Source organism: Passer montanus, unplaced genomic scaffold (genome assembly GCF_014805655.1).
Source record: "Passer montanus isolate IOZ18808 unplaced genomic scaffold, ASM1480565v1 scaffold8, whole genome shotgun sequence".
Classification (NCBI taxonomy): Eukaryota; Metazoa; Chordata; class Aves; order Passeriformes; family Passeridae; genus Passer; species Passer montanus.
Window position 1 is genome coordinate 14,546,645 of NW_024373256.1, and position 26,865 is coordinate 14,573,509.

The following is a 26,865-nucleotide window of genomic DNA, read 5'->3' on the forward strand; positions in this document are numbered from 1 at the left end:
TGGGAGCTGCAGATCACTTCCTTGTGGCCAGGTTGCTGCAGGCAGCTCCAGACTGCTGCCTCTGATCAGCTGTTGGCAGTGTTTTGCTTAATGCTAAACCTTTCACATGAAAGTTTGAGCAGCATTTTGGGTGCTCCTTTCCTGTAGAGGAGCTTAAGATATTTCTATATTTATATACAAACCACAAACTTTAATGGGAAGAAATATTCATTTGGGCTGTCAGGGGGAGAGTGGATTTTGCTGTAGCTGGGAAAAGTTTGAACAGGAAATATTTACAGAAAAGATCAAAGATTCTGGTGTCAATTGTTAAGAATGGTGCTGGGGAAGGGCACTGGTGGAACAAATTCTGGGCTGGCTGTCATGGAAGCCTTTTGGAGATGTCCCTCAGTCCCCTGGGGCTTTGCTGAGGCAGCTTTCATCCACCTGTGTGCTGCCCTTGTGACTTGGGATCGTGTTTCCCAAACTGGAAGTCAGCTGCACTTCTGTGCTGGGCTTTTCCTTTCTCCCCTCTCAGGGAAAACAAACAAAACTTTTCACACAGTGTTTTGTCAGGATAATTGCTAAAAACCAGGACCACACAAGCAGGGCCTTTAGAAGTTTCATTTTGCCTGTGCAAACTTGTTTGTGTGAAACTCTCTCAGTTTTATTTTTCTGTGCTGTGTCTTTGCTGTGTCCATGTTAAAATTGGTTGTGCTTCCACTTCTTGAAGTCACAGAATCACTAAAACTGGAAAAGACTAAGACAGAGTCCAGCCATTAACCAGCACTGCCAGAGCCACCACTAAACCATGTCCCCAAGTGCCACATCCACATGGCTTTTGGACACTTTCAGAGGTGATGATTCCACCACTTACAAAAGGAGCACCAGGTGCTTCCCTCTGATCCACTGCTTGCTCATTTTGTGTTCCCTGAGACTCAGGTCCTTTGTACTGGTGACTCTTGAATGTTTTCATTGCTTAAGTGAGGCCACCACCCTTTAGCCTTTCCATTCAGGTGAGATTAAAGGTGTTCCAAGAGGCAAAACCAGCTCCTGAGTTCCCATAAATGTTTTATATCTTCCATCAGAGCCCAGCTCTCTTTAGGAATTGGAAAACCTCTGCTTCATATTTTTCATTTGCACAGGGAACTGGAGTGAAATGGTTACTTGCAAGTCTTGCATGGGTTTTAAATAGCACTTGAAGACAACATTAAACTCATTTCTCATATCACTTAAGCAAAGCAAAGCAACTCTGATAATGTCCCAAGCTGGACAACATTTGAGTTATTGCCATGGTGTAGGATTTACTCAGCAAGACTCTCAGCCTCCAAATGTTGTCTTTGCATGATTTATAGCACATTTCCTGATGAATCCCTTCCTCAGGAATATTATGGCAAACAAATGAGTAGCAGGAGTATTTGTGGCTGCTCTCCTGCTGCAGAGCCAGTCCCTGGGAGTTTTGTGCTTTGGCATGAATGCAGCTGATGCTGTGAATGTGTCACCTGCTTGCAAAGACACTGAAAATCCCTGAACCTCAGAGCTTCAGTGACTGAACTGTGTGCAAAGCACTTGAACCAGCTGCTGTGAGTTACAGGAGTGTAATTGAGAGTTTCTGCTTGGATGGATTAAAAGATGAGAATCTTTAATTCTCATTGATTTTTGTGGAGTTGACTGAACTGAATGTTTAAAAGAGTAGCAATAGTTGGGGTTGGAAGGAACCTTAAAGCTCACCCCTGCCATGGCAGGGACACCTCCCACGGCCCAGCCCAGGGGGTTTTTGGGTGCTCACAGCCAGGACATGTGCAGTTCTCATCCTCCAACAGCCCAAATCCTCCCCCAGGGCTGCTCTCAGTCTGTTCCCTGCCCAGCCTGGATTTGTGTTGGGGATTGCCCCAGCCCTGGTGCACTTGGCCTGGCTGAGCTTCAGGGGGTCTGTAAAAGCACAATCTGAGCTGTACAGATGTGCCCAGGTGTGGATGTCCCCACAGGGGGTTCAGTTCTGAGACTGAGGGGCAGGGTTGTCTTGCTCAGCCAGAGCCATGTGATGCCTTCAGTCTCTGGAGCACAGGAGAAAGAAGCAATGATAAGGCTTGGCAGGGAATTATGAATTTAGTGATGTAAGACATCAATCTTGGTGAAAAATGAGGACTAAGGAGGGATGTGTTCATCACTCAGGCTCTTGTGTACGTTGGAAGTAGCTCAGTAAATCATAGCTGTTATTTTGGCACTGCTGGTGTCAGGATGTTTCACTTCCATAAAAAATCACTCAGATTCTCTAAGAACTTCAGATTCTGTAGCCCAGCAAGTGCCAGATTTTTATAGATGGAAAGGTTATTAAAGATGAAGTACTCAAGGAAGAGAAGTGTGTTGAGCAACTTGGGGAAGGTGAATGGCTTTGAGCAGGTGGAAGCCTGGAGATTGTGGGCAGCACCTGTGGGAAAGGCAGCCTGGTTTGGGTTCCAAAAGCTTTTGAGGAAGCAAAGGCCACCAGGGATAAGGGAGTCTCTGGGGTGTTGGTGCCTTGGTTAGAGGTGGCACATGGAAGGTGAGTGCCTGTGGCTTCAGAGCTTCTCCACATCCTTCTGCAGAGAACTCACAGCAGCAGTCAGGAATAATTCCCTGCCGTGCTGCTCTGTGGAAGTGATGCCTTAAGCAGCTGGAACAGAGGTTAAACAGAGTTAAGGGGAATAAAGAGGATATTTACTAGAAGACCCTTCAAAGGCCACCCTGTGGCTGTGCCTGGATGGCTCCAAGGTGGAAGCAAAAGAGGGCTTGGTCACAAGATCTCACATTTTTGTAAGTTTTGGTCCATTTGCACATGGCAGTTAATTGTCCAATTACAGCCCCAGCCCATGCACTCCCATCCTTCTTGTTTTTCTCTCTTCAGCCCACGTTGTTTGTGCTCTTGGGTCTGAGATTTGGATCATTGTCCTTGGTCCCCAGCTAGAGAAGGAATTGTTTTGTCTTCCTGCTCTGTGAAGAGAGCTCACCATCCCTTAATATGAAGCCCTGACCCACACCTTACTGTCCCCTTCTATGAAACCCTGACTCACAGACCAAAGCAGCACAAAATAAAAAAAAAAAAAATAAAAAAAAAGAGGAAAAAAAAGCTAAAACCTGAGGTATCAGAACTGAGGCTCATCTGCACTCTGAGTGTTGGCTGCAGTTCTGCTCTTTCAGTATCAGTAGGTGCAGAGGAGCAGTGAAGGCTTTGTAGAAGGGCACTAAAGGTGATGGAGGGGTTTGAGTGGCTTCCCTCTAAGTAACAACAGAAGTAAAATCTTCTTTCTGTCAAAGAAACTGAGAGGAACTGTGTTAGAATCCTACTGACACAAAGAAAGTGAAAGCAGGGATTGTTTCTGTTTCCTGTTTGGGTAGAAAGTGAAACCAGCAGCTGGCATACCCCAAACGAAGCAGCTTCGTGGTGAAGCTGTGGAACTATGTCACAAGACACTGCAAATATTCACTTTCTGTGGTGTCAGTTGGAGGCTGGAGAAAGTCATGGAAGACAAATCCTGAGGCTGTGTCCAATTTTTCAGCATCCACCTTTCTTAGGAAGCCTTTGTCATGTTGTTGGGGGGCATGGGGATGTGATCTGTGCCTGCCATGGCATTTGATCCCTGGGAAGAGGTGCTGGGAAGCTTTTGTCATGTGCTTGGTGGGCTTGGGGATGCCTGCCATGGCATTTGATCCCTGGGAAGAGGTGCTGGCCTGAGTGAGCTTTTTGGGGACATCACCACAAGTGTCACAGGCCAGCCTTTGTGATATTCAGTGTAACATGGATGTGCCAAGCTTACATCAAGAATGCTCAGTCTTGTTGGGGGATAGAATTTTATAATAAATTCCTAAAATACACCCCATGGCATTGTATTTCCTGAAATACCACGAGAGCCCTGCCTGGTGAGGCCAGAAGGGCTGTGTGAGGCTAATTCCTAAGTACAGAAATCACCAGTTCCTCTCAGCCAAATTATCCACTGAATCACAGGATGTGCTGAGTTGGAAGGGAACCACAAGGATGCTCAGAGTCCAGCCCCTGGCCCTGCCCTGGGCTGGGCAGCTGGGATTCCATGCAGTGCCTGACACCCCTCTGTGGTATTCACATGCTCTCTGAACAGAGAGAAGCTGTGAGAGAAACAGAGAAAAGAATGATCAAAACAATTCTTATCTCAAATATATCAAATTCTTATTTGCTGCTCCTGCGTTTTTAAACATGTGGAATGTGTTGGAAGATTATTTACCTGAAGGGATTGCTTGATTGGATTCTGGTGCTGGTGTTTTGATTCATGGACCAGCTAGATCCACCTGTGTGTGTGGGGACTGTCAGCAGACAGCCACCAGTTTTTCAGTAGTTAGAAGTAAATGTATAATGTAATATAGTTTTAATAAAGTGAGCATTCAGCATTCCAAAGCCTTAGATATCAATCATTTCCTGCATCAGGGGTTGCCTACTTTTCCTATCCCCCCCTCTCCCCAGGTGACCTCCTGAGCAGCCTCCTGCAGAGCCCCAGCGCGGCCAAGCTGCTGAACCAGCCCATCCCCATCCTGGACACAGACAGCGAGTACATCTGCTCCCTGGCCCTGGAGTGCCTGGCACACCTCTTCAGCTGGATCCCTTTGTCCACGAGCATCACCCCGTCCCTGCTCACCACCATCTTCCACTTCGCGCGCTTCGGCTGCGACACGCGCGCCCGCAAAATGTCCGCGGTGAACGGCAGCAGCCCCGGCGCGCCGCTGGGCCCGGAGCGCGGCCGCCTGGGCGTGCTGGCCATGGCCTGCATCAACGAGCTCATGTCCAAGAACTGCGTGCCCATGGAGTTCGAGGAGTACCTGCTGCGCATGTTCCAGCAGACCTTCTACCTCCTGCAGAAGATCACCAGGGAGAACAACGCGCACACGGTGAAGAGCCGCCTCGAGGAGCTGGATGAGAGGTAGGAGCGGCTCGGGGCCTCTGGGGGATGTGGGGTTTGGTTTGGGGTCCTGCATGGTGTGTCTGATGGCCTTTCTTTCAGAGCACTGAGCCAGGGCAGCCGGGCAGAGAGGTAGGTGTGCCCAGGTAAGGGCTGGGTGCTGAGGGAGCTGCTGGCCCAGGTTTGTGTCCCTCGCTGTCCCTTCCCTCCCCTGTCCCCGTTCCTTGCTGTTTGACTGCAGGTCTGAGGTGGCACCAGAGCTGAAGCTGTTGTCACAGAGCACAGAAGAGGCTTAGGAGGTAAAGGCACTGCAGTGTCCTCTCTGTCCCCTCTGGTATCTTCCATTCTGTCCAAAGCACACAGAGTGGGGACGCATCCTGTGAGTCATGACCCGGGAGAAGACAGCAGAAGCTTCCTACCCTTCACTGAGCCATGGCCATTTCTGATTCTTCTTTATTTTTGCTTTTTAAATTTATTTTTAAACAGCACCAAGCACAGCTTGGGGAGCTCTGTTCAGTGGTGAGTGGCTCCACTTCCAAGGCTCTCCACAAGCTTGGCTGGAGGCAGCAGGGAAGCAGCAGCACCTTGGGAAGCTGTGTGTTCTTTTTCCAGGGTGTTACTGCCACCTTTTGTTCCCTGGGACAGCTCCACTTTCTTATGTCAGATATTCCTACTTGTAGGGATGAGTGAGACTCCTCCTGCTGTTGTGTTGAGTGGCTAAGCCTGGGTGTTGGCAGGGTGGTGACTTGGTGCTGCCTCTTGTCACAGGGCTGCTGGCAGTGGCAGAGAGGTTGTAACTCTGTGAAAGTGCTGAGTATCTTACTATGGGTACACAAGGGTGGGAATAGATTTCCACTCAGGAGAAAAAAACATTTAGGAAAAAAGCTGCGTCCATTTGTAGGGAGGACTTGAACGTTTCTGCTGCACAGTTCTCCTTTTCAGTATCCTTAAATAAAGGCATAACTTTGGGGTGGTAAATCCAGACTCCCAGGGAATTCTGCTGCTCTTTTTTTGCTAGCTCTGACTTGTGTCACTCTCTGCCTGGAAATGAGGCATGTGAGGATGGGACACCTTTGCCTGCAGGGCACAGAGAGCCAGGAGTTCCCCTCTGGATTCCAGAAAAGCTCTTCTGGAAACCCACAATCCCCTTTTTAACTGTTTTTTCTTTCATGGACACTATCCAGCAGCCTTTGGGGCCAGCCTTCATTGGAGGGTGTGGAGCTGTGCTGGCCTGGGCAGAGATGGTGCTGCCATTCCATGACACTCCTTAGACCTCTTATCCACAGGGACTGCTGGTGTCTGGAGTTGGGAGAGTCCTTTATTCATTGCTGAGGTCTGAAATGGGGATGGGACCAAGATGTTCTGGAGACTGGAAAAGTCCAGCTGGCTTCTGGGGGAGTGGAGCTTTCTTTTTCTCCTTGTCTTCTCTGTGGAAAAGGCCATGAGGATTTTCCTGTTGTCACTTAAGGGCACAGCTGTACTTTTTGTGTCCAGAACTGAAGGACTTAGTGCATGGAGGTGTCATCCTGGCTTGCACTATCAAAATCCTGAAGGAAAGGGGCACTGAAGAAACCCCCTTCAGTAGAGGGGTGTGCTCAGAACCTGCATGCCCTGGACTCCTTCCTTGCCTTCCTCTTGTGCTGCTGGTTATTTTTGTTCTCTTAAAAGTCAGTCTGAACACTTTGAAAAGTCCAGGAAAGAGTAAGTTGAGATTACCTTTTGCTTCATTTGTGTTTGGCTTTGAAGATCCCAGAAGATGGGAAGTGCTGGTAAGGATCCAGGCAGTGGCTCAGTGGTGGAGAAGGGGGCTGGTGGCCAAGGCAGAATTTCACTGCTTTCAGGTCAGAGCCTGTTTAGAAAATAAAAGTTAAAAGGATGAAGATGTTGGAGTCTGGACTTCTTTTTTTAAATTTTTTTTCCCCCTGGCTTTGATTTTGAAGTGTTTGATCTGTGCTCACGTGTGCTCAGTGATCTCCTGTGATGTAGGCAGTGCCAAATAAAGAAGAACTTCATCTTTTTTGCACGTTCAAAGCAGTGTGTGGATTTGAAGGCTCAAACAGCCCCCAGTGCTGCAGCTCTGTCAGTTGGCAGTGCTGCTGGTCATGAGGGAGTTCTTGTTAGAAAGACTGGGGATTCCCAAAAAAACCCCAAATGCCCAGAGTTTGCAGCAGTGCAGAGCAGGCAGTAGAGTAAAACCAGGCTGCTCATGCCTGTCTGAAACTGTGCTGAGCCCAACTTTTTGTTTAAAATCCAAACTTAAGTAGTTTCATGCATTTCAGAGCTCTGGGCATGAGGGAAGGCTGGCACTGCCTGTGTGTGGTGCTGCCATCCCTCCTGTGGCTGGTGGAGTGTTTAACCCTTGCTGCACTGGTGGATCTGGAGATGAAGCTCGTGCTGTGCAGGGTGTGTTTGCTCCCCAATAAAAGCTCACCCCACTGTGAGCTTTGCCATTTTCCCCCCAAGAACTCTCCCTGCTGCACCGAGGTCGTGCCCTTGCTGCAGTCCCTGAAGATTTGGTGGCAGATTCCTATTGGGAACTACACTTTGTACATTCCCTGAGGAGCCCCATGCTTTACAGGAAGATTTCTCTTTCATTTCCCAGTTCAGGCCCAAGCCTGGGCTCAGCTCAGAAACTCTTGGATGGCTGATCTCCACTGCAGGAGGAATTTTCCTTTCCAGCTCTCAGCTCCCTGGCTGTCCCACTCCCTCCTGTAAATGTAACCCCTCTGTTGCTGATTCCTGCATTAACCTCCTGCTTGCAGCTGAATTCCTCAGGGCTACAGTTCATTTCACTAATCCTATCTCCATCACTACAATGACCTCTGCTATCAAATTGTTTCTGCAGGGTGGAGGGGGTTGTGTTTTCATTTGCAGGCCTGGTTGAACTCAATATTCATCTGAATATTAAAGTTGCTTTTGACTAGATTGTCTTTTCTGCTGTTTCAGGTGTTAATGGAGTGAAGGGTTGCCCATCCTGTAGGTAATTGTTGCAGGGCTTTATATTTCATTGTTCTACTGATGGTTAATTGTAACTTTGCTTTGAATGAGAAGATTTTGAGTGGCTTTTACCACCACTTCAATGCAATTGCTTTCCCTTGGGGCACCTTTGCTGTTTTTTCTCAGTGTTTTCTCCTTTCCCTTGTAGCTACATTGAGAAGTTCACAGATTTCCTCAGGCTCTTTGTGAGCGTCCACCTGCGAAGGATCGAATCCTACTCCCAGTTCCCCGTGGTTGAATTCCTGGCCCTGTTGTTCAAATACACTTTTCATCAGGTACAGCCCCACATCTTCATTTTTCCCAACCTGTTCTGTTGTCCAGGGCTAGCTTGTTTGCTCCAGTCAACCCGAAAAAAGAGCATTTAACTGGTCTTACTGGCACTTCCCAGTGGTGCTGGGGACTTGGAGATGGCTTCGTTTGCTCTTGGATTTAGAGGTCACAGGTGGTCACTCTGCAATAACAACTTTGTCAGATGTTTAACTTGGCTTCTGCTTTAATTTTTCCAGTATTTGGAATGGACAGTGTGTGGAGAGATCTCTCAGACTTGCTTGGTTTGTGTTTGGGGATTTTATTCTTTGTCCTCAATCTGTGGCTTTCTTGTAGTTTTTAGTTTTTGTATGAAAACCCCCAAGCCCTGTGGCTTTAGGTTGGTTTTACCTTACTGTAGAAGCTGTCAGTGCAACTCAGGCCCAATTACACAGGAACAATGGCAAGGAAACAGCTTTATAATATCACAGAATCACAGGATGGTTTGGGTTGGAAGGGAACTTAAAGCCCATCCAGTGCCACTCAGCCATGGCAGGGACACCTCCCACTGTCCCAGGCTGCTCCAAGCCCTGCCCAGCCTGGCCTTGGGCACTGCCAGGGATCCAGGGGCAGCCACAGCTGCTCTGGGCACCCTGTGCCAGGGCCTGCCCACCCTCACAGGGAACAATTCCTGCCCAATATCCCATCCAGCCCTGCCCTCTGGCAGTGGGAGCCATTCCCTGTGTCCTGTCCCTCCATGCCTTGTCCCCAGTCCCTCTGCAGCTCTCCTGGAGCCCCTTTAGACTCTGGAATGCTGGAAACTGGTGTAGCAAGCCATGAGATGGGTTGACACTGAGACAGCCTTGTAATTCCTGGATTCCTGCCCTTGTACAAAAGCTCTTTTTCACCTTTTGCCAGCTCTGAATCTCTCCAGTGACATCCTAGAAGTGTTTCAGTAAGGCAAGAAGCTCTTCCCATGGATTGAAGTGGATGTTAACTCCTGTTTTCACTCTATGAAATCCATCTTGCCATAGCTTGTGGTACTCACTGGCAATTTTGGTGTCTTTCAGCCTACACATGAAGGTTACTTTTCTTGCTTGGACATCTGGACACTCTTCTTGGACTATCTGACCAGCAAAATCAAGAGTCGCCTGGCAGACAAGGAAGCAGTGCTCAACAGGTGAGGGCTGGGGGCTGCCAGGGTGGGACAGCCTGGAATCATGGCATGGGTTGGGCTGAGGGACCTTAAAACTCATCCCTGCCATGGCAGGGACACCTCCCACTGTCCCAGGCTGCTCCAAGCCCTGCCCAGCCTGGCCTTGGGCACTGCCAGGGATCCAGGGGCAGCCACAGCTGCTCTGGGCACCCTGTGCCAGGGCCTGCTCACCCTCACAGGGAAGGATTTTTTGCTACAGCAGCAAAGAGATTTTGTGGTCACCATGGAAGAGCTGTCAGAAATAAGCTACTGCTTACAGAAGCCTCCTGTGTGGTTGAGTTCTCTGTTTTTCTAAAATCATGAAGTATAAAAAGCATAAAGCTCAGTGTTTCACACTCATTCACAAGAATTCAGACTGAGCAGGTTTGGGTAGACAGACTGGCACTTACATATGTTGTGTGTGAACCTTGCAGGCAGAGGAAGGAAGCTTTGTAGTCTAAAATAAAACTGGAGCACATTTTAGCACAAATTAGAGGAGGAAACTACCACACAAGTTGTTTACTTAGCATTCACACAGCTCATACAACTAATTAATGAAATAGGAAACAAATTTTATGTAATTAGGATTTAAAATTTCCTCTTTAAATTGAGGATGTGTTTCTGAGAAGTACAGATGAGACTGGAACTCAAAAGTTGCACTTGCTTGCCTACTGTGTGTATTAGTTACAACAGTGGTTGGCAGCTCTTCCTTGGCAGATGCTGACCCTGAAATGGGTGGGTTTTGTTTAAGAAGAGTCTCTTTGCTGCCACTTTAAAAATCTGGTGAATATCCTGGTGAGTTGTTTGGGTTTTTGAGGTTTAAAAGCACCATGGTTTGTGCCATGTTTAGTTCTGCTGAGTGCAGAAGGAAGGTTCTTTCCCTTGAGCACCCTGAATAGCAGCAGTTGGTTTTGTAAAGCCAGCCTGGCATCATAACCACAAGGAAAAGTGGAACTATGTAGAGCACACAGCTCCTCCTTTCAGCATGGGAACTGTGGGGTTTGAATTTCTCAATAAGTAGATTTTGGGTTGGAACTTCATGATTTGCTCCTGTACCTGCCTAGCGTGCATGTTGTGCATGTTGTCCTGGTGTCACTCAGCTTATGATGAAGAAAACTGTAACAAAAAGCTGTCTCTGGGTCTGCCAGACTACAAAATCCTAAATAAAGCTTGTGAGTGGTTGGGGCTGTGCTGTTTGTCCCCAGTGGCAGCTCTGACATCCCCACATCTCTGCACACCCTGAGCTGTGGGAACCCTGAGCTGGGCAGTCTGGGAGTGGTGACACCGCAGGGGCACAGAGGACATTTCCTGTTCTGTGCTTCAGAAACTTTGCATTTTGTGCACAGTGCCACTTCCACCACTGGAGAAGTTGCCAAATGCAAGGTTACACCACCTTGCCCAGAGCTTGCAGCTGCCTGGCTGGTGGCACAGCTGACTGTCACATCTGACACTTGGCTTGCGTCATGCTCTGCGTCTGTTACTCTTTTTTAAGGCCTGTTTTTCTAACCTGATTTTCCCTAGAAAAAAACCAGGATTTTTTAATGAGACCCCAGCTGTTTTGAGAAGGAGGTTTTTCAAGGCAAAATCAAACTAACCCTGCTTGAAATCCCTGGACTTTGGTGCTGTGGCACCAGGAGCGTGCTCTGCTGGGTTTGCAGCTTGGCATTATTTCTGTTGGCTCTCTGGTGTGCTCTGTCCCAGCTCCCTGGCTCCCAGAGGTGCAGGGACATTTCAGTGACATGTTACAGGGCAAACAGAAGAGGGACTGGCTTTGTTTCAGGGGAGAAGGGCCAGAATTTCATTGTGGGGGAAGAGACAGCAGCACAGACAGGCTCAAGGTGCCACCTGAGGCAGCCACAGCCACCCTGGTTCCTCTGTTCCTCGTTCAGTGCCCAGAGCAGAGCAGCAGAGGCTGCTGAGGACAGCCCAGGCTGCAAGGAGCTCTTGGTGCCTCCTCTTTGTGGACACCTGCTGTTGTTCCTGGCAAGCTGCTCCTGCTTTTCCTGTTTTGAACTCTGGGGCTGTTTCTATTGCTGACAATCCTCCCTTTCCCTTCCAGAGGCAGAGGGATACTGGGTTTTGCCAAGGCTGTTTCCTTACAGCTGCCTTGTGACCTGAAATGAGCTGATACCTTGAATCCCAGGAGCTGCTTGGTGTGACTGCTCTGTTTTAGATTGCCCTTGCTGGCAGGGTTTTACCCAGCTCTGTGTGTCTCCCTGGTGGCTGCAGGTACGAAGATGCCTTGGTTCTGTTGCTGACAGAGGTGCTGAACCGGATCCAGTTCAGGTATAACCAGGCACAGCTGGAGGAGCTGGATGACGAGACCCTGGATGATGATGTAAGCTGGACAGGACAGGGCACCCTGTGAACCCCTGCAGTGCTGCCACCTCCAGGGGCTTTTCTGGAGTATGGGCTAAACAGCTGCTTCTCCCCTCCCTTCTCTGTGGGGTTTGAGCTGTAAAACAGCTTCAGATGCTTTTTACAAAATGTCATGCTGGAGATGTAACCTTTGTGTTTAACTTGGTTGTTATTGGGGGAAAAAATTAGATCCTTGTGTTCTGATTGTCAAAGGTATTAGATGTCCATGTCTAAACACCTTTGGAATTTAAAGTGTTTAATTAGTTTGGAATTAATTTGCTGGTCACTTGGGAATTTAAATGCTAAAATATCTCTGAAGCAAAAGCTTGAAACTGTGTCTTGGTGCTTGTGTTTAAGCTTGTTTCTCCTAAGTTGGTATTAATAAAAATCACCTTGAAGCTGATAAATGTCAAAGTGGAGCAGGTGGCCAAAATGGGTGGGGCCAGAGCCCTGGAAGGGCAGATCAGCTGCACAAGAGGGTCAGTGAAGGAGCAGGGGGAATTTTATCACAAACGGCATCAGATAGATTTTTAAACTCTGGGGTGTTGAGGGCTGGTCACATCACAGCTTCTGAGCTTGATAGCAGCACCATTTCATGAGCAAAGTAAATTATTTTCTGGATTCATTTGACACTTGTGTCATCTGGATAATTAGCTGCCATACCCCTGTAAAGACCGTGCTGATGTTTGGATGCCTTTCCATGTTGATAATAATGTCACAAATAAGGGTATAAATCATCTAGAGCAGTCCTGATGAAGTTGTCCTTATGCTTCCAAAACAGGGTGGCAAATGATGATACTTGCAAGACTTCAAGCTTTTGGTATAAAACTTGAAAAGGGTTTTAGTTCATTATTTAAATTGAGTCAGGATATGGTGCTGTTGATTCTGTTGCTCTGTGTGTGTCTGGTTCCATTTTTCCCTTCTCATATTAATGGCAGGTTTGGGCTATGATGGTAGCAGGCAGCTTCTTTCTCAGTCACCTGTGTAGCTGAGCATGGAAAGAGTCTTTAACTGTTAAAATAATAGTTTAATTCACCTTTAAATTTAATGTAATTATTTAATTCACCCATCAAGTCATTGCAACTCTTTCCCCTCCCTTCTCCTGCACTGTCCCCCTGTTTTTATCAATTCTGTATGAAAACAGAACTAATTCTTTGTGAAAATAAGTTTGAGTGGAGTGTGAAATTGCATTTCCCTAAGATGCTGTTTTGGGGGGCTTTCTCCCTCCTGTCCCTCCCTTCCCAGGGGAACACAGAGCTTTTGGGACACGGGGAAGGGCAGTGCTCACCCAGTGTCCTTTTGTTTGCAGCAGCAGACGGAGTGGCAGCGGTACTTGCGCCAGAGCTTGGAAGTGGTGGCCAAAGTCATGGAGCTGCTGCCAACTCACGCCTTCTCCACACTCGTAAGTCCTGCCCCAGGCCCCAGTGCCACGTGGAATCAGCACCAATTGCTGTAGATTTTTTTTGACAGATGCCTCAGTGCCAAAAAAAATATAAAACAACCAAAAATGAGGGAAATTTGGGGTTGGATGCAAAACTTGGCAAGGGGAGATTGGAAATTGAAGAGGAAGAATTGTTTCTTTGGCTTTGTTGCATTTCTTGGAGTGTTTTGGAGAGTGGTTCAGTGTCTTGATGGACACTCCTTAGAAATTCCCACCTCTCAAAGTGTAAACATTTGGCAGCAACCCCTCTGGGCTGTTTATCTTGGCCTTTATCTCGGAGGCAGGGCTGTGAATTGGGCAGATAAGTGTCATTATTAGGGCTTTGAAGAGAGTGGAATCTTTATTTTAATTAAATGCTAGATAAAAATGCTGCATAGAGGCCTTGGACTATTGGGAAGCAGATCTGATCTGGATACGTGCTTCTGTTCAGCTGCTGTCACTACCTTTGCTTATATAAAAGTTGTCTGGGTTTGTAGCATCCTAGCAATTTTGAGGAGGAGATCTTGAGGATGGAAGTGTGGCCCAGAATTCAGAGCAGCCCAGGTGGAGTTTTGCTGGCTGAGGAGAAAGGGAAATGACAGCAGTGGGGTCTCAGCAAGTGCATTAATCCTGCTGGGAACACTGCACACCTCGACCTCAGAACTGAATTCCCAAGAAGCAGAGAAAACTGGGCTGCTGCAGAGGCAGAAGATCCTGACCTGAAGTGCCTTTGCAGTTGCTGTTTTTCTTTAAGCAGGGAAGCAGAAGCCTGTCACTAGAAGGAGGGAACAAAGCAGAGGCTGCTGTGAGTCAGCGGGAGGAGCAGAGCAGTGTTTCAGGGAGCAGATGGATCAGATGGAGCAGAGCATGTGGCTTCCTTGGAGTAACACATTCACATGAGGAAGGCTCTGTGGCTTTTTAAACTCCCCTCAGGCAGTTATGCAAAGACACTCCACTGTTAATTAGGCACAGCATGTTGGAAGCTGGGTAGGGAGTGCTTTCCTGAGCCCTGCATTGTTCCTTCTGCTGGACTGGGGAATGTGGGAGGCTCTCCAGCAGCTCCCAGTGCTTTTCCCAGTGGCTGCAGGGCTGGTGGGTGCAGTGGTTAGTTTAGGGGTTTTAGCAGTGGCAAATAATTAAAGCAGTGGACAGCAGCTGCCATGATCCATCCCATGCTGGGCAAGGAAAGGCTGCAGCTCCTTCTGCTGATGGGTGAGAGAACTTCCCTCAAACCAACCACCAATTTCAACCATTTTCCCCAACAGAAATTAAATAGAGCTGTGCCAGGCTGAAGGGGTTGAGAAATATTCTTCAGCTGAAGCATGAGCAGGACCTGGCATGTTTGCTGTCACTGCTGAGAGATGGAGCTGGGCTGACACTCTGCTCCCACACCAGGGTGCATGAGGACTGTGGTGTTTGTTCCTTTGGCTGTTTTCCCCATGGAATTTCACTGCTGCAACCTGCAGCTTGCTGCCAGAGTGCTGCACTGCTTCCCTTCTGTACCCTGGTAGTGGCACTGAACTCAACTTTGTGCTTGCATAATATTTTGGGAGATTTTAAGGCTCACCTTTTGAGAAAGTGATACTGGCAGGTGAGGTGGGTGAGCACAGACCTCCTGCACTTCAGACTCTGCCACTCCTCTGCTCCTTGGCCTGGGTTGTGCCTCCAGCTGTGTATTCCTGGTGCTGTGCCCTCTCTTGCACTGTCAGACCATTATCTTGTCAGGCTGATTGCTGGGGTTGGGAGCAAAGGAGAGCTGCCACAGGAAGTGCCTCTGGGGAGTGATCTTTGTTTTCCTGACAGCTGTCAGGACCTGGGAAGTTGTGGGATGCAGGATCAGCCCGGAGCCCATCCTGCCCTTCTTCCAAATGCCTGTGTGAAGGCACTGGGGAGAAATGAGAGCACTCTGCTCTGGCAGAGCAATCAGTCATTGGGTGTTACTGTCTGCCAAGCCCCAGGATCACAATCAATTCTTCTCTCTTCCAGTTTCCCGTTCTGCAGGATAACCTGGAAGTGTATCTGGGGCTCCAGCAGTTTGTGGTCACTTCAGGAACAGGTAATAACCACCCTCTAACACTGTGCTCCTCCCTCTTTCATCATTGCAAATCCACTCCAGACCTGCTTTGGTGTTGTTTTTTTCTGTATTCAGTTGATCCAAACCTGTGTGGTGTCTCATGGCTCAGTAGTTAAACTCCAGCAGCAGACAGAAATCTCATATTATGATTTATTCTTATTGGCTTGGTTCTTCCCTTGTTCTGGTATTTGAAATGAAGATCCAGAGGTGTTAAGAGCAGGTGTGCAGCACCAAATACTGCAGCTCCTTCCTGAGAAACAAGGGAAGCAGCAGTGGTGAGATCTGCCTGAGGGGAGGCTGTAGTTTAAGGTAATACTGAAATTCCCTGGTGTGAGCAGGAAAGGAATCTGTCACATCTGCAATGCTGCTGGACATGGCAGAATGGTGACTGTTGTATAGCCAGTGCTAGAAAAAATATTCCCAGTTTAAGGATCATTTCAGCCCTAGGATAAGCCATGTGTAGGGGTTTAGTGCTGTGGCACCAGCCTGTGTTAGAAGCTGTCCTGGGGGCTGGATCAGCAGCAGCAACTCAGATGCAGCTCTGGATTGAGCCCTGGGTGGTGGCACAGAATCCCAGAATGGGTCTGGAAGGGACCAGAGTGAGCCTCTGATCCAGCTCCCTGCTCATCCCAGAGCATGTGGCACAGGATTGTGTGTTTGTATTGATGGCACAAAATGGAGATGCTGCTGAAAGCTTGATCTGATACTAGGTACAGTCAGTGGAAAGAAAATCTGATTTTCTTCAAAAGGTGGTGTTGCAGAACATATTTGCTATTTTAATAGAAGCTCTGGAATGTTTGAGCCCAGGTGTTTACACATGAGCAGCAGGAGGATTGTGTGGGGCTGGAAAACCTCATTAGCAGTTTGTTTCTTGTACCTGAGAAACATGGAAGTGCACAACACACCTCACCTCAGAAGGGAAGTCACAAATTCTCTGTCCCAAATCTGCTGCTGGATCACTGGAACTGCAGCCAGTAGAGGGAGTGTGGGAAGCCACCTTCTCCACGTGGAAAACCACCCATGTCCATGTGGAAAACTGCCTTCTCCAGGGCTGGGAATGCTCCTGATGGAGCAGAAAACAGAAGGGCTCCTGTTTGTGGAGGAATTAACACCATACAGAAGGATATAAAGGTGTAAAAGGCTGAAATAGTCATTTACATCTTTATCAGCCCTTGAAGTGTTGTCAGAAGAGCTGAGCTTCCTTTCCAAGCTGGATTGCTGCAGTGCCTTGGCCAGTGCTGCCATCTGACCTGTGACCCAGTGCTGAGCTACTTTCACCATGGAAATAGAACAAACTTGGCACTTCCTGGCACTTTGTCACCAGGTTTCCCATCCCCAAGAGCTGCAGGGATCAGTCACAGAGCTGTGGGGCTCTCCCCTTGCGCGGGCAGGAATTTCCAGCTCCGGGGGCAGCTGATAGAGAAACTCAGCTTTGTGGCTGATGGGCCGTGCTGTCCCTGCAGGGCACAGGCTGAACATCACAGCAGAGAACGACTGCAGGAGGCTGCACTGCTCGCTGAGGGACCTGAGCTCGCTGCTGCAGGCCGTGGGCCGCCTGGCCGAGTACTTCACCGGGGACGTGTTCGCCGCCAGGTTCAACGACGCGCTCACCGTGGTGGAGAGGTGGGTGCATCTCTGGCTGTCGTGCCCTAATCAAAGAGATGGGACCAGGATCAGACTAAGAAGGGATGCTTAGAGAGCATCGTCTCAAAGGCTGTGGGGTTTATAAGACAGCAAAGTCAGCCATAGTCTGAGATGGTCCCAAGTTCTTTAACTTCCTAATCCAATGGACACTTGCTACAGAGTGTGTTTGGCTTTCCTGACCTGTCACCTTTACTTCTTTCTACTGCAGTGTATCCACATTATCTATGTGGATACTTCTGCCCAATAAGGTCTGATTACATCTACACATATATGTCTCTATTAGAATATTTACACATATGTCTCTTACAACATCTACACATATATGTCTCTATTACAATATCTACAATTACACAACATCTAAACTCCCAGCTTGTTCTATATAATTCTATATTTATACAGTCACATTACTATATTCCTATACTATAAAACCCTTCATCACCTTATCTAATACAGTTTCTTACTTAAAGCATATTCTTACTTACAGTTATAGAAACATAAGTTTATGATTTTTCTGTTCAGTGTCTGTACCTTGCTTTCACATCAATCTAGGCTTCTTCTAAGGCTGTAAATCAAACTCTTCAGTCTGTGAAGATTTCTACCTTTCCAATTCCCACATGCAGCCACTGCCACTCTGCTGGCACTGAGACAAACAGGGCTTCTTTCTGCCTCCCCCTGGCCTGAGGAGATGGAGGTGTAAGGATTTGGATGGGCAGAATGTGATTTGTAAAGTGTGTGCTGGGCTGAGCTCCTGGTGTGGGCTGCAGGGGTTGGGGTTCTGCCCCTGGCCCTCTGCTCAGGTGAGACCTCACCTGCAGAGCTGCCTCCAGCCCTGGGGCCCAGCACAGGAAGGACGTGAATCCAGAGGAGGCCACAGTGCTGCTCCAAGGGCTGGAGACTCTCTGGGGCCAGGCTGAGAGAATTGGGATTGGTTCAGCCTGGGAAAGAAACAGTTCAGGGCTGACCTGATCGCCCCTTCCTGAACTGAAGGAGCCATCATTTACAAGGACCTGCGGGATGGGGGGCATGGCTTCCCACTGCCAGAGGGCAGGGCTGGATGGGATATTGAGAATTAGGAATTGTTCCCTGGGAGGGTGGGCAGGCCCTGGCACAGGGTGCCCAGAGCAGCTGTGGCTGCCCCTGGATCCCTGGCAGTGCCCAAGGCCAGGCTGGGCAGGGCTTGGAGCAGCCTGGGACAGTGGAAGGTGTCCCTGCCATGGCAGGGGTGGAACTCGCTTGGAAACATTGAGGCACTTGTGTTCCAGCATGTGCATTTGTGAGGCAATGAAATAACACGTAGAGTTTGATTAGAATTATATCTTCCAAAACCGTTGGTGGTTGGACTTTGTGATCTTCAAGGTTTTTTCCAACCTCCATGATTCTTCTCTTAAATGAAAAGACCCGTGAAAGCTGAAGGAGCAGATGTTTTCCTCTTCCTCTCCAAGATACTTAATTAGCACATAGTTACAAATGGGAGAATTTCAGGCCTTCACACAGATTTTGTGTTTTCATTTCTGTGCAGGAGCATCTGACTTGTTCCATTTTACCCCAAACAGTGCAGGAGGCTCTGAATTATTTTAAGCTAAATGGTCAAAATCTCATTTGTGTATCAGCTAAATATTGATCCAAACTGGGGAAGAGCTGCCCTAGCTCAGGTGCTGGAGCAGATTTGTACAATCCCTGTGCTGCCATGTGTGTTTGCACCTCCAGGCTGGTAAAAGTGACGTTGTATGGATCCCAGATCAAACTGTACAACATCGAGACCGCCGTTCCCTCCGTGCTGAAACCTGACCTCATCGACGTGTGAGTGTGGGCTGCACCAGACTGGGCACTCCCGGGGTGGGCAAGGCTTGGGTCTGCTGCTCAGACCCTCCTTGGCAGATCCTCTGGGAAACAGCCTCTCCAGCTGTTGGCAGCTCCCCAGGAAAGCACCTTTTTCAGCTGATGAAAGTCAAGGCTGCTGCCAGCATTTTGGACCAGTCTTTCCTCTAATGGAAGTACCCAGGTCATTTAAGGGAAAACATGTTTGTGCTGAGAGGGAAAAATGTCCCTTAAATCAGCTCTGAGAGCAAACTGGGATTGTGCCTTGTGCTGGTGGCTGTAAAAGCATGGTAATTAATGAGGAAATAAGTGTTATAACAGTGATATTTTAAAGAAATTGATCCACTGTGTACTGTGTAGTTTATTTATAAATCCAGCTGATGGATTTTTTGCTACCAAAGTCAGATCTGTGGCTCAGGTAAAAGAGTTTTTTCCCAGCTGAGGGTTTCAAATCCTTGTCTTCCAAGACAAACATAACCCTTGCAGCTGTGCAAGCCATTTCTGGGACAAACAACTGCCTGCCATCCAGGCACTGCCATTCAGTGTGAAATCTTGGTGCTGCTGGTCACAGATCTCCTCCCTCTGTGACAGACTCCTAGGGACCCTCCCTTGCTGAGGCTGTGCACACAAACCTGTTCCCTGCCAGCTGGAGTTCTGTGAGCAGAATCTAAGTTTGAACACTTGTTCTGGTTTGTAATTGCACCTTCAGCAGCTCCTTGAAGAACCCCTCTAGATTTTACCATACCACTGTATTACTAATGGGATTTCTCCTATTAGTCCCAAGTTAGTGGCACTGAAATTAGTGCAAGTGATGTTGTTGTAATGGTTTTCCTGGTTTACAGTAACTGGGGTGGTGCTTTCCATGACCTGTCAGCAGGTTCACCTTTTCCCCTGTCCCTGAAGAAACCTGTGATCCATTTTTTAATGCTTGCCTGAGAAAGCAACATTGTTCCACATTTGGGGGGCACCTCTCTGAAACTGAGGGACACCCTGACTCAACCTTCACCTGATAGAAGTGTGATTATCAGGTGTGGTTACAGTCAGGCACCAGTTGGTGAGAACTTGGCTTTATCAATTTGCACCTTTGCCTTGGTGGGTCCAGAACCAAAACCAAACCAGAGTAAGGATTTTTTACAACCCCTGCTGCCAGGTTTGCCCGAAACAGCAGCCCTGTGTCCTGTTACAGTGCTCAGTGTGTCCCCTGCTGTCCCCAGGCACGCCCAGTCCCTGGCAGCCCTGCAGGCCTACGCTCACTGGCTGGCCCAGTTCTACAGTGAGGTGCACCGGCAGAACCCCGAGCAGTTCATCTCCCTGGTGTCCACAGCACTGGAGGCCATCACCCCCCTCATCAGCTCCAAGGTACTGCCCCCCGAGGGCTGGGGGCTCAGCTGGGGTGGGCTGGGAGCTGGGCTGTGTCCCAGAGCCATGGGAAGTGTCCTGACAGCACTGCAGGTCAGGCTAATGCAAGCATAAGCAACTTAACTCAGTGTAATGATTTTATGGCTTGAAAGCAGAGAAGTGTCTCTCTGTCTCTCTCTCATGGTATTAAGGGAACTCAGCTGTGCTCTGGTTGACAAATAGATCATAGAATTGTTTAGGAAAAGCTCTCTAAGATCAAGTTCACCCATTCCTCCAGTACTGCCAAGGCCACCACTATAAGTGCCACATCCACCCAGCTCTTAAATCCCTCCAGGGATGGGGACTCCACACTGCCTTGAGCACCCTGTGCCCGACCACCCTTTCATGAAGAACTTTCCCCAGTGTCCAATCTAAACCTTCCCCTGCACAGCCTGAGGCCATTTCCTCTCATCCTGTCCCTGCTCCCCCTGGCTGCACCCCCCAGGTCCTGGCAGCTCAGTGAGCTGCCCCTGGCAGTGTGTGCTGCTGGGACTGACCCCCCTGTCTCCCTCAGGTGCAGGAGAAGCTGCTGCTGTCTGCGTGCCACCTGCTGGTGTCCCTGGCCACCACGGTGCGCCCGGTGTTCCTGATCAGCATCCCGGCCGTGCAGAAGGTGTTCAACAGGATCACTGACACCTCTGCCCAGCGCCTCCCCGACAAGGTCAGTTGATAACCTCAAAACTCAGCAGCAATCTCTAGATTGTGGATCTCCACAAATGACAGTGATTTTGTGTGTAATTAATGACCTATTTTAAGGAACAGCACAAGGGAAAAACAAAATTGCACCTCTTAGATCTGATTCTTTTCTCATTTGTTGACATAGTCCCCAGTTCTGCATCATCTTCACAGTACAGGCACATTGATTCTGACCTACACAGAGTTTTTTGTGATACTGGAGTACTTTTATTGCAGAAGCAATGTAAATAATATAAATGTATTCCATTTATAGCACTGAAAAGCCACAGTGCTGGGATATGGTTGTGTTATGTGCTGGCAAGGAAGCACAAAGTGCTGCACAAGTGCAGAAGCTCAGCATGTGAACCAGACAAGGAGTAATGAAAGTAAAATCATTTTTGTTTTTATAAACACCAGAGATTTACTGCTGCAGGGAAGGGCTGACAGAGCTGGGAGCTGCTTCCAGGCCTTAAATCTTGGAGCTTTGCTTCTCTGTGTCTTTGCAGGGCTGGTAGTTTTCACTTGGGCTTGTGTTCTGCTGTTGAACAGTGAGCACTGCTGGTGTCTTGGACAGCCATAAAATATCACTTCACTCCAGACTTGGGCTCCAGCAAAAGTTAACTTGGGAAAAAAGTTAAAACTCTGTCTCTGATTAATGTTGCCCAGAGAAGTTGTGGCTGCCCCATCCCTACAAGCGTCCAAGGGCAGGCTGGACTTGGAGCAGCCTGGTCTGGTGGAAGGTGTCCCTGCCTGGGGCAGGGGGTTGGAAGTTTGTGACCTTTAAGGTCCCCTCAAACCAAACCATTCCACAATTCAATGGTTTTGCTGTCAGTCCAATCCTGGCCTCTTGTGGGTGGCTTTCTGCTTCCACCTCTCATTGTGGGTACCAAGAGCTCAGGGTTGCTATCCACCTGTGTGGGTGTTTGGGGAGCTGCAATCCATCCTCAGTGTCCAAGCAGCTCTGCAGAGCTCACCCCACACATCAGAGACACACAAAGCAGGGGTGTTACACGATGAGCTTTGTCGGAACCCAGAGCATCTCTCTGGATGCCCTGGATGTCTCAGCTCCCTTCCCACCCAAACCATTCAGTGGCTGTGCTTGCTGTCCCTCGCAGGCCCAGGTGCTGGTGTGCAGGGCCCTGTCCAACGTGCTGCTGCTGCCCTGGCCCAACCTGCCCGAGAGCGAGCAGCAGTGGGCCGTGCGCTCCACCAACCACGCCAGCCTCGTGGCCGCCCTCACCCGCGACTACCGCCAGCTCAAGGCCACGGCCAGCCTGCCCCAGAGGAAGGTGCAGCTGGAGGACAGTAAGTGCCAGTGTCCTGTTGCTCCTGCTGCACTGCGGAGTGTCATTTAGCTGATTTGACAGTGATTAGTTTGGCTGAAGAGCTGTTTTGCATACGGGGAGGGTGGGAAAGGAGCGGGTTGGGTTTTCTTTCTGTTTTTAGAGGCTTTTCTGCTTTGTACAGAACACTCCCATCTCAGGACACCTGTAAACTCTTCCAGTAGAGTGCTGTGTTCCTAAGAAGGGTGGGGATAAAAGTTTAAATAGTAAGGATTGCATGAGGAATACTGAACAGCCTCTTGTGTAGTATTAGAAAACTGGCTAGAAGCACTATTAACAAAGATAGTGGTTGTAAAAAGTGAAGGGGGACAGTAAGAATTTCTTCCTTGGGAAGTACTAGAGAGGGTTTGTTTATATAGGAGGAATGCAAGGAAACTCCTGGCCAGGGTGCAGGGATACTGCTGTATATGCTTTGGGATGATTTTGTTTTTTTTTCATTGAGGATCACTTTAGAAATCATTCTGAAATCTGCAGTGTCGCATGTCAGTTGTTTTAATTACTCTGTGTGTGAGCTTAATTTCTGTTCCTCTTACCTGTGAGGAATTCTGGCACATGCAAGAAGCATCACTCCTCTTGTTTTGCAGCCAAAGTGATCATCCACCAGACACTGAGCGTTCTGGAAGACATTGTAGAAAGTGTCTCTGGAGAATCCACCAAGTCCCGGCAGATCTGTTATCAGTCGCTGCAAGAATCCGTGCAGGTCTCACTAGCCCTCTTCCCAGCTTTCATTCATCAGTCAGGTATAACCTCAGGCCAGGGGTCATGCTGTGAGTAGCTTTCTGAGCTCCTGGTGACACCCAGAGCAGCAGCAGAGTTGTGGTGTGGGTGTGGAGTGTGTGGGTTTGCTGTGCCTGGGTGTGCTGGGAGAGCTGGGCTGAAGGGACATCCCTGCCAGCCAGGATTGTCACAGTTTCAAAGAGGAGCTGGTCCTGATTACAAGAAAAAGCTTTAAAATATCCTCTCTGGTTGTATTTGCCATTTACATTCTCTGTAGAAGCTTGAAGAGTAAGAGGAATAGTTGTCATCGGGTTGGGTCAAATTATGTGGGATTTGGGGATTTTTTTTTTCCCTGAGATGGAACCAGGACTGTCACTTGGCAGCCTGCTGGCCAGCAGCTTGCATTTTGTGTCACATCACGTGCTTCCTCCTGTTCCCCTTGGAGCTGGGTGGGATTTTCTCAGTGGTGGGGGTTGAGGGGAGACAAAAGCGGTGCAATGCAGAGGATCCAAGGCAGCAGCAAAGGTGCTGTGACTCCAGGGAGCTGTTGTCTTCAGAACAGGCTGGCAGCCTCATCAATTGCAAGTTATTGGCTGCCAAAGGCTGTGTGATGAGGGAGGAGCTGAGCAGCTCCAGCTTGGTTATCCAGTTTTTTTTGGGATGGGTGAAGGATCAGCGGGTGCTGATCAGCTCACTGCACCACCACGTGCTCACTTCTGGGGCTAGAAGGGTCTTCTCAGTTCCTGCCAAAAAAACAAGCTGGATTCTGTCTCCTCCACCCCGAGCTCTGTGGATGTTTTGGTTTTCCTGGTGTTTCCTGTTAACCCTGTGTGAGCAGTGAGAACTGCAGCTGCCCCTGAGCTTTCTCCCAGCACTCTGAGCACACTGAGGCCTTGCTGGCAGGATTTTGGTTGTTCTGAGGGGTTGGGTGCTGCCTGTGCTGGTCATCCCTGGCAGGTTTTGGAAGGGGATGAACAATCCTGAAGCCCTGTAGGAACCAGCTGATGGTTTCAGTTTCTCAGACAATCCTGTTGGTAAATTCCCAAGAGTAAGTGGGGTTCCCTGAACAGGAGGAGCACACTTCAGACTTAAACATAAAAGACTTATTGATGCACTTGGATGTTTCCTTAACATGTTCTTGTTGCTTTTCTCCTCTCTCAGATGTGACAGATGAGATGCTGAGCTTCTTCCTCACGCTGTTCCAAGGCCTGAGGGTGCAGATGGGAGTGCCTTTCACTGAGCAGATCATACAGACCTTCCTGAACATGTTCACCAGGTACTGCCCAACCCTGGTCACTTTTCTTACCCCTCAGGATGGTTTATCTGAGGAGCTGCCAGCTGATCCTTGTCCCTGAAGTGGGCTGTTTCCAGCCTTTTGTCACATCCCAGGGCTGAATCTGAGGAAAACACTTCCAAGCCTGGAGAGACCCAGTGCATGCCCCTCAGTCATAGCTGCCATTGTGCAATCCCAGCTCTCCCACAGCCTTCCTGGCTCTGTGGGGTGTTGGACTGGACTCTCACATTCCCTCTTAGCTCCTGCCCAAGGTCTGAGAGTGTCCCCTCACTCATCTTTTGTTGGGTAGGGGGTCTGTCAACCCTCAGTCAAACCTCCCTCCCTTCTGTGCCTTCACGTACTTGACCAATAATAATGGAGCACTTGAGAGGGATCACCTATTTTCCAGTAAGCCAGGTGAGCCTTTGGATCCTGGGAGTGTTCCTAATGCCTCTTTGTGTCCCAGGGAGCAGCTGGCAGAGAGCATCCTCCACGAGGGCAGCACGGGCTGCAGGGTGGTGGAGAAGTTCCTGAAGATCCTGCAGGTGGTGGTGCAGGAGCCAGGCCAGGTGTTCAAGCCCTTCCTGCCCAGTGTGATCTCCCTGTGCATGGAGCAGGTCTATCCCATCATTGCAGAGGTACTCAGCTCCCAGGGGAGGCTTGCTGGGGGGTGGTGATGCCTTGTGGAGCTGGAACAGAGGCCAGGTGGAGTTAAGAGGAATCAAGTGGGTATTTACTGAAGTGCCTTCAAAGGCAACAACCTGGCAGTACCAGAGCTGACCATGGCAAGAGGTGGGAGCTGTCCTGGGACTGCTTTTAAACTACTCAGAAGTCCAGGTCAGGATTTGGGGGTTTGTGCCACAGCCTTTGGGTGGCTGGAATGGAGTTAGCACCCCCCTGGTACTGGGAACTGGGAATGGGAGGGATCCCAGCTGCAGTCAGGCAAAGGCTGGATGTGTTCCCTGCTCTGACAGTGAGGGACAGCAGAGGACAGGCAGTGACAGTGAGGTGTCTGGGGAAGGAGCAGCTGGACCCTCAGTGGCTCAGTGAGTGCCTGCAGCATTCCCTCCTGGGCAGCTGCAGGTTTCTGCTGTCCCAGCTCACTGCACTGGGAGTCTCCATCTCTATGGACCCATCCTCCAGAGTCATGGCTCTGCCTGGGGGGCTCCAAGATGGAAGCAAAAGAGCTTGGTCACAAGATCTCACATTTTTATAAGTATTAGTCCATTTGCATATCGGAGTTAACTGTCCAATTAGTAGCTTCAAATTATGAAGTTTCATCCTCCTTGCTTGCCCACCCTCCTCTTTTCACATTGTTTATGCTTTGGGCCTGAAGTTTGAAGATATTGTCCTTGAGTCTCCAGCTAGAATAGGATTGTTCTGTCTTCACCACCCTGTGAAAAGATCCTAATAACACTTAATACAAAACTGAAGCTGCACACCAAAACAGAGCAGAAAAACTCAAACCCCACGGTATCAGTGGCAGCAGTGAAGCTTTGACTTTCCAAGAGCTGCAAATGTGGAAAGAAAACACCCTGGGGGGGAGCACTGGGATTGGAAGCAGGGTGGGTGGAGGATTTTGTCAGAGATTTCAAGAGAAGCTAAAATTAGGGAGGAGGTCAAAGCAGGAGGTAGAGCTCAGAGTCAGGGATGTGTTTTCAGCCTGATCCTACAGCTGCTGGCTCTGGTGCTCCCCTGGGAGTGCTCTGATGCTTGGCTGCACAGCTCTGGGGGTGGGACAGCAGGGTGGGTGGGATCCCAGCAGAGGAGCCCCCCTGAGCTCTGTCCCCTCTCCTGGCAGCGCTCGTCCCCTGATGTGAAGGCAGAGCTGTTTGAGCTGCTCTTCCGGGTGCTGCACCACAACTGGAGGTACTTCTTCAAATCCAGTGTGCTGGCCAGTGTCCAGAGGGGAGTGGCAGAGGAGCAGATGGAGAATGAAGCCCAGTTCAGTGCCATCATGCAGGTAACTCACCTTTCCCACACTGCCCAGGACCTGTCCTGCAGGGGAGCACTAATCATGGGATCACAGAATCCTCAGGGTTGGAAAAGCCCTCTGAGATTGAGTCTAGTCATTCCCCAGCACTGCCAGGGCCACCACTAACCTATGTCCCCAAGTGCCACATCCATGTGGCTTTTAAATCCCTGCAGGGATGGGGACTCCACCACTGCCCTGGGCAGCTGTGCCAGTGCCTGACCACCCTTTCCATGAAGGAATTTTCCCAATATCCAACCTAAACCTCCCCTGGCACAACCTGAGGCCTTTTCCTCTCCTCCTGTCCCTGTTCCCTGGGAGCACTGCCCGACCCCCCTGGCTGTCCCCTCCTGTCAGGAGCTGTGCAGAGCCACAAGGTCCCCCCTGAGCCTCCTTTGCTCCAGGCTGAGCCCCTTCCCAGCTCCCTGAGCCCCTCCTGGTGCTCCAGCCCCTTCCCAGCTCTGTTCCCTTCCCTGGACACCCTCCAGCCCCTCAGTGTCTTTGTTCTTGTGAGTCCCACCTGGTACCTGTGAGTGATGGCTTTAGATGAGCTTGAGTGAGGTTTTGCCTCCCCAAACTGCTGAAAATGGAAGTTGCTGAGGAGTGACCCAGCTGCTGAGCTCACAAGGCACAGAGCCATGCAGGCATCAGGAAGGAATGTAAATTCCTTTGCAAGCCTCATCCTGCAATAAAAATACATTACTGCCCCTGCCCCATTTAATTCTGAGTGTTGTGATTGGCACTGGGGAGAGCTGCCAGTGCAGGGAGCTTTTCCTGAGTGTCCTTTGCTTTCCATGGACTTGTTGAGTGCTGTACCACGGGCCCTGGTGGGGAAGGGTCAGGGGGTGACAC

General features: G+C 49.3%; 1 protein-coding gene across 4 annotated transcripts in view; it reads left to right on the forward strand.

Moving 5' to 3' along the window:
* The window catches only part of XPO6 (exportin 6), a 56,731-nt gene that overhangs the window by 24,829 nt on the left and 5,037 nt on the right, over nucleotides 1-26,865 (forward strand). The window contains exons 7-22 of one of the 4 annotated variants that reach the window (XM_039731704.1): nucleotides 4,451-4,904; nucleotides 4,986-5,015; nucleotides 8,029-8,155; nucleotides 9,197-9,306; nucleotides 11,551-11,659; nucleotides 12,989-13,081; nucleotides 15,086-15,155; nucleotides 16,637-16,796; nucleotides 18,525-18,617; nucleotides 19,850-19,994; nucleotides 20,548-20,694; nucleotides 21,824-22,013; nucleotides 22,636-22,791; nucleotides 23,930-24,044; nucleotides 24,508-24,679; nucleotides 25,843-26,004. In XM_039731704.1, the coding sequence (XP_039587638.1) occupies nucleotides 4,451-4,904; nucleotides 4,986-5,015; nucleotides 8,029-8,155; nucleotides 9,197-9,306; nucleotides 11,551-11,659; nucleotides 12,989-13,081; nucleotides 15,086-15,155; nucleotides 16,637-16,796; nucleotides 18,525-18,617; nucleotides 19,850-19,994; nucleotides 20,548-20,694; nucleotides 21,824-22,013; nucleotides 22,636-22,791; nucleotides 23,930-24,044; nucleotides 24,508-24,679; nucleotides 25,843-26,004 (2,333 nt within the window). The remainder of the gene's footprint in view (nucleotides 1-4,450; nucleotides 4,905-4,985; nucleotides 5,016-8,028; nucleotides 8,156-9,196; nucleotides 9,307-11,550; nucleotides 11,660-12,988; nucleotides 13,082-15,085; nucleotides 15,156-16,636; nucleotides 16,797-18,524; nucleotides 18,618-19,849; nucleotides 19,995-20,547; nucleotides 20,695-21,823; nucleotides 22,014-22,635; nucleotides 22,792-23,929; nucleotides 24,045-24,507; nucleotides 24,680-25,842; nucleotides 26,005-26,865) is intronic. The other 3 variants (XM_039731705.1, XM_039731706.1, XM_039731707.1) reach the window with 3 other exon arrangements.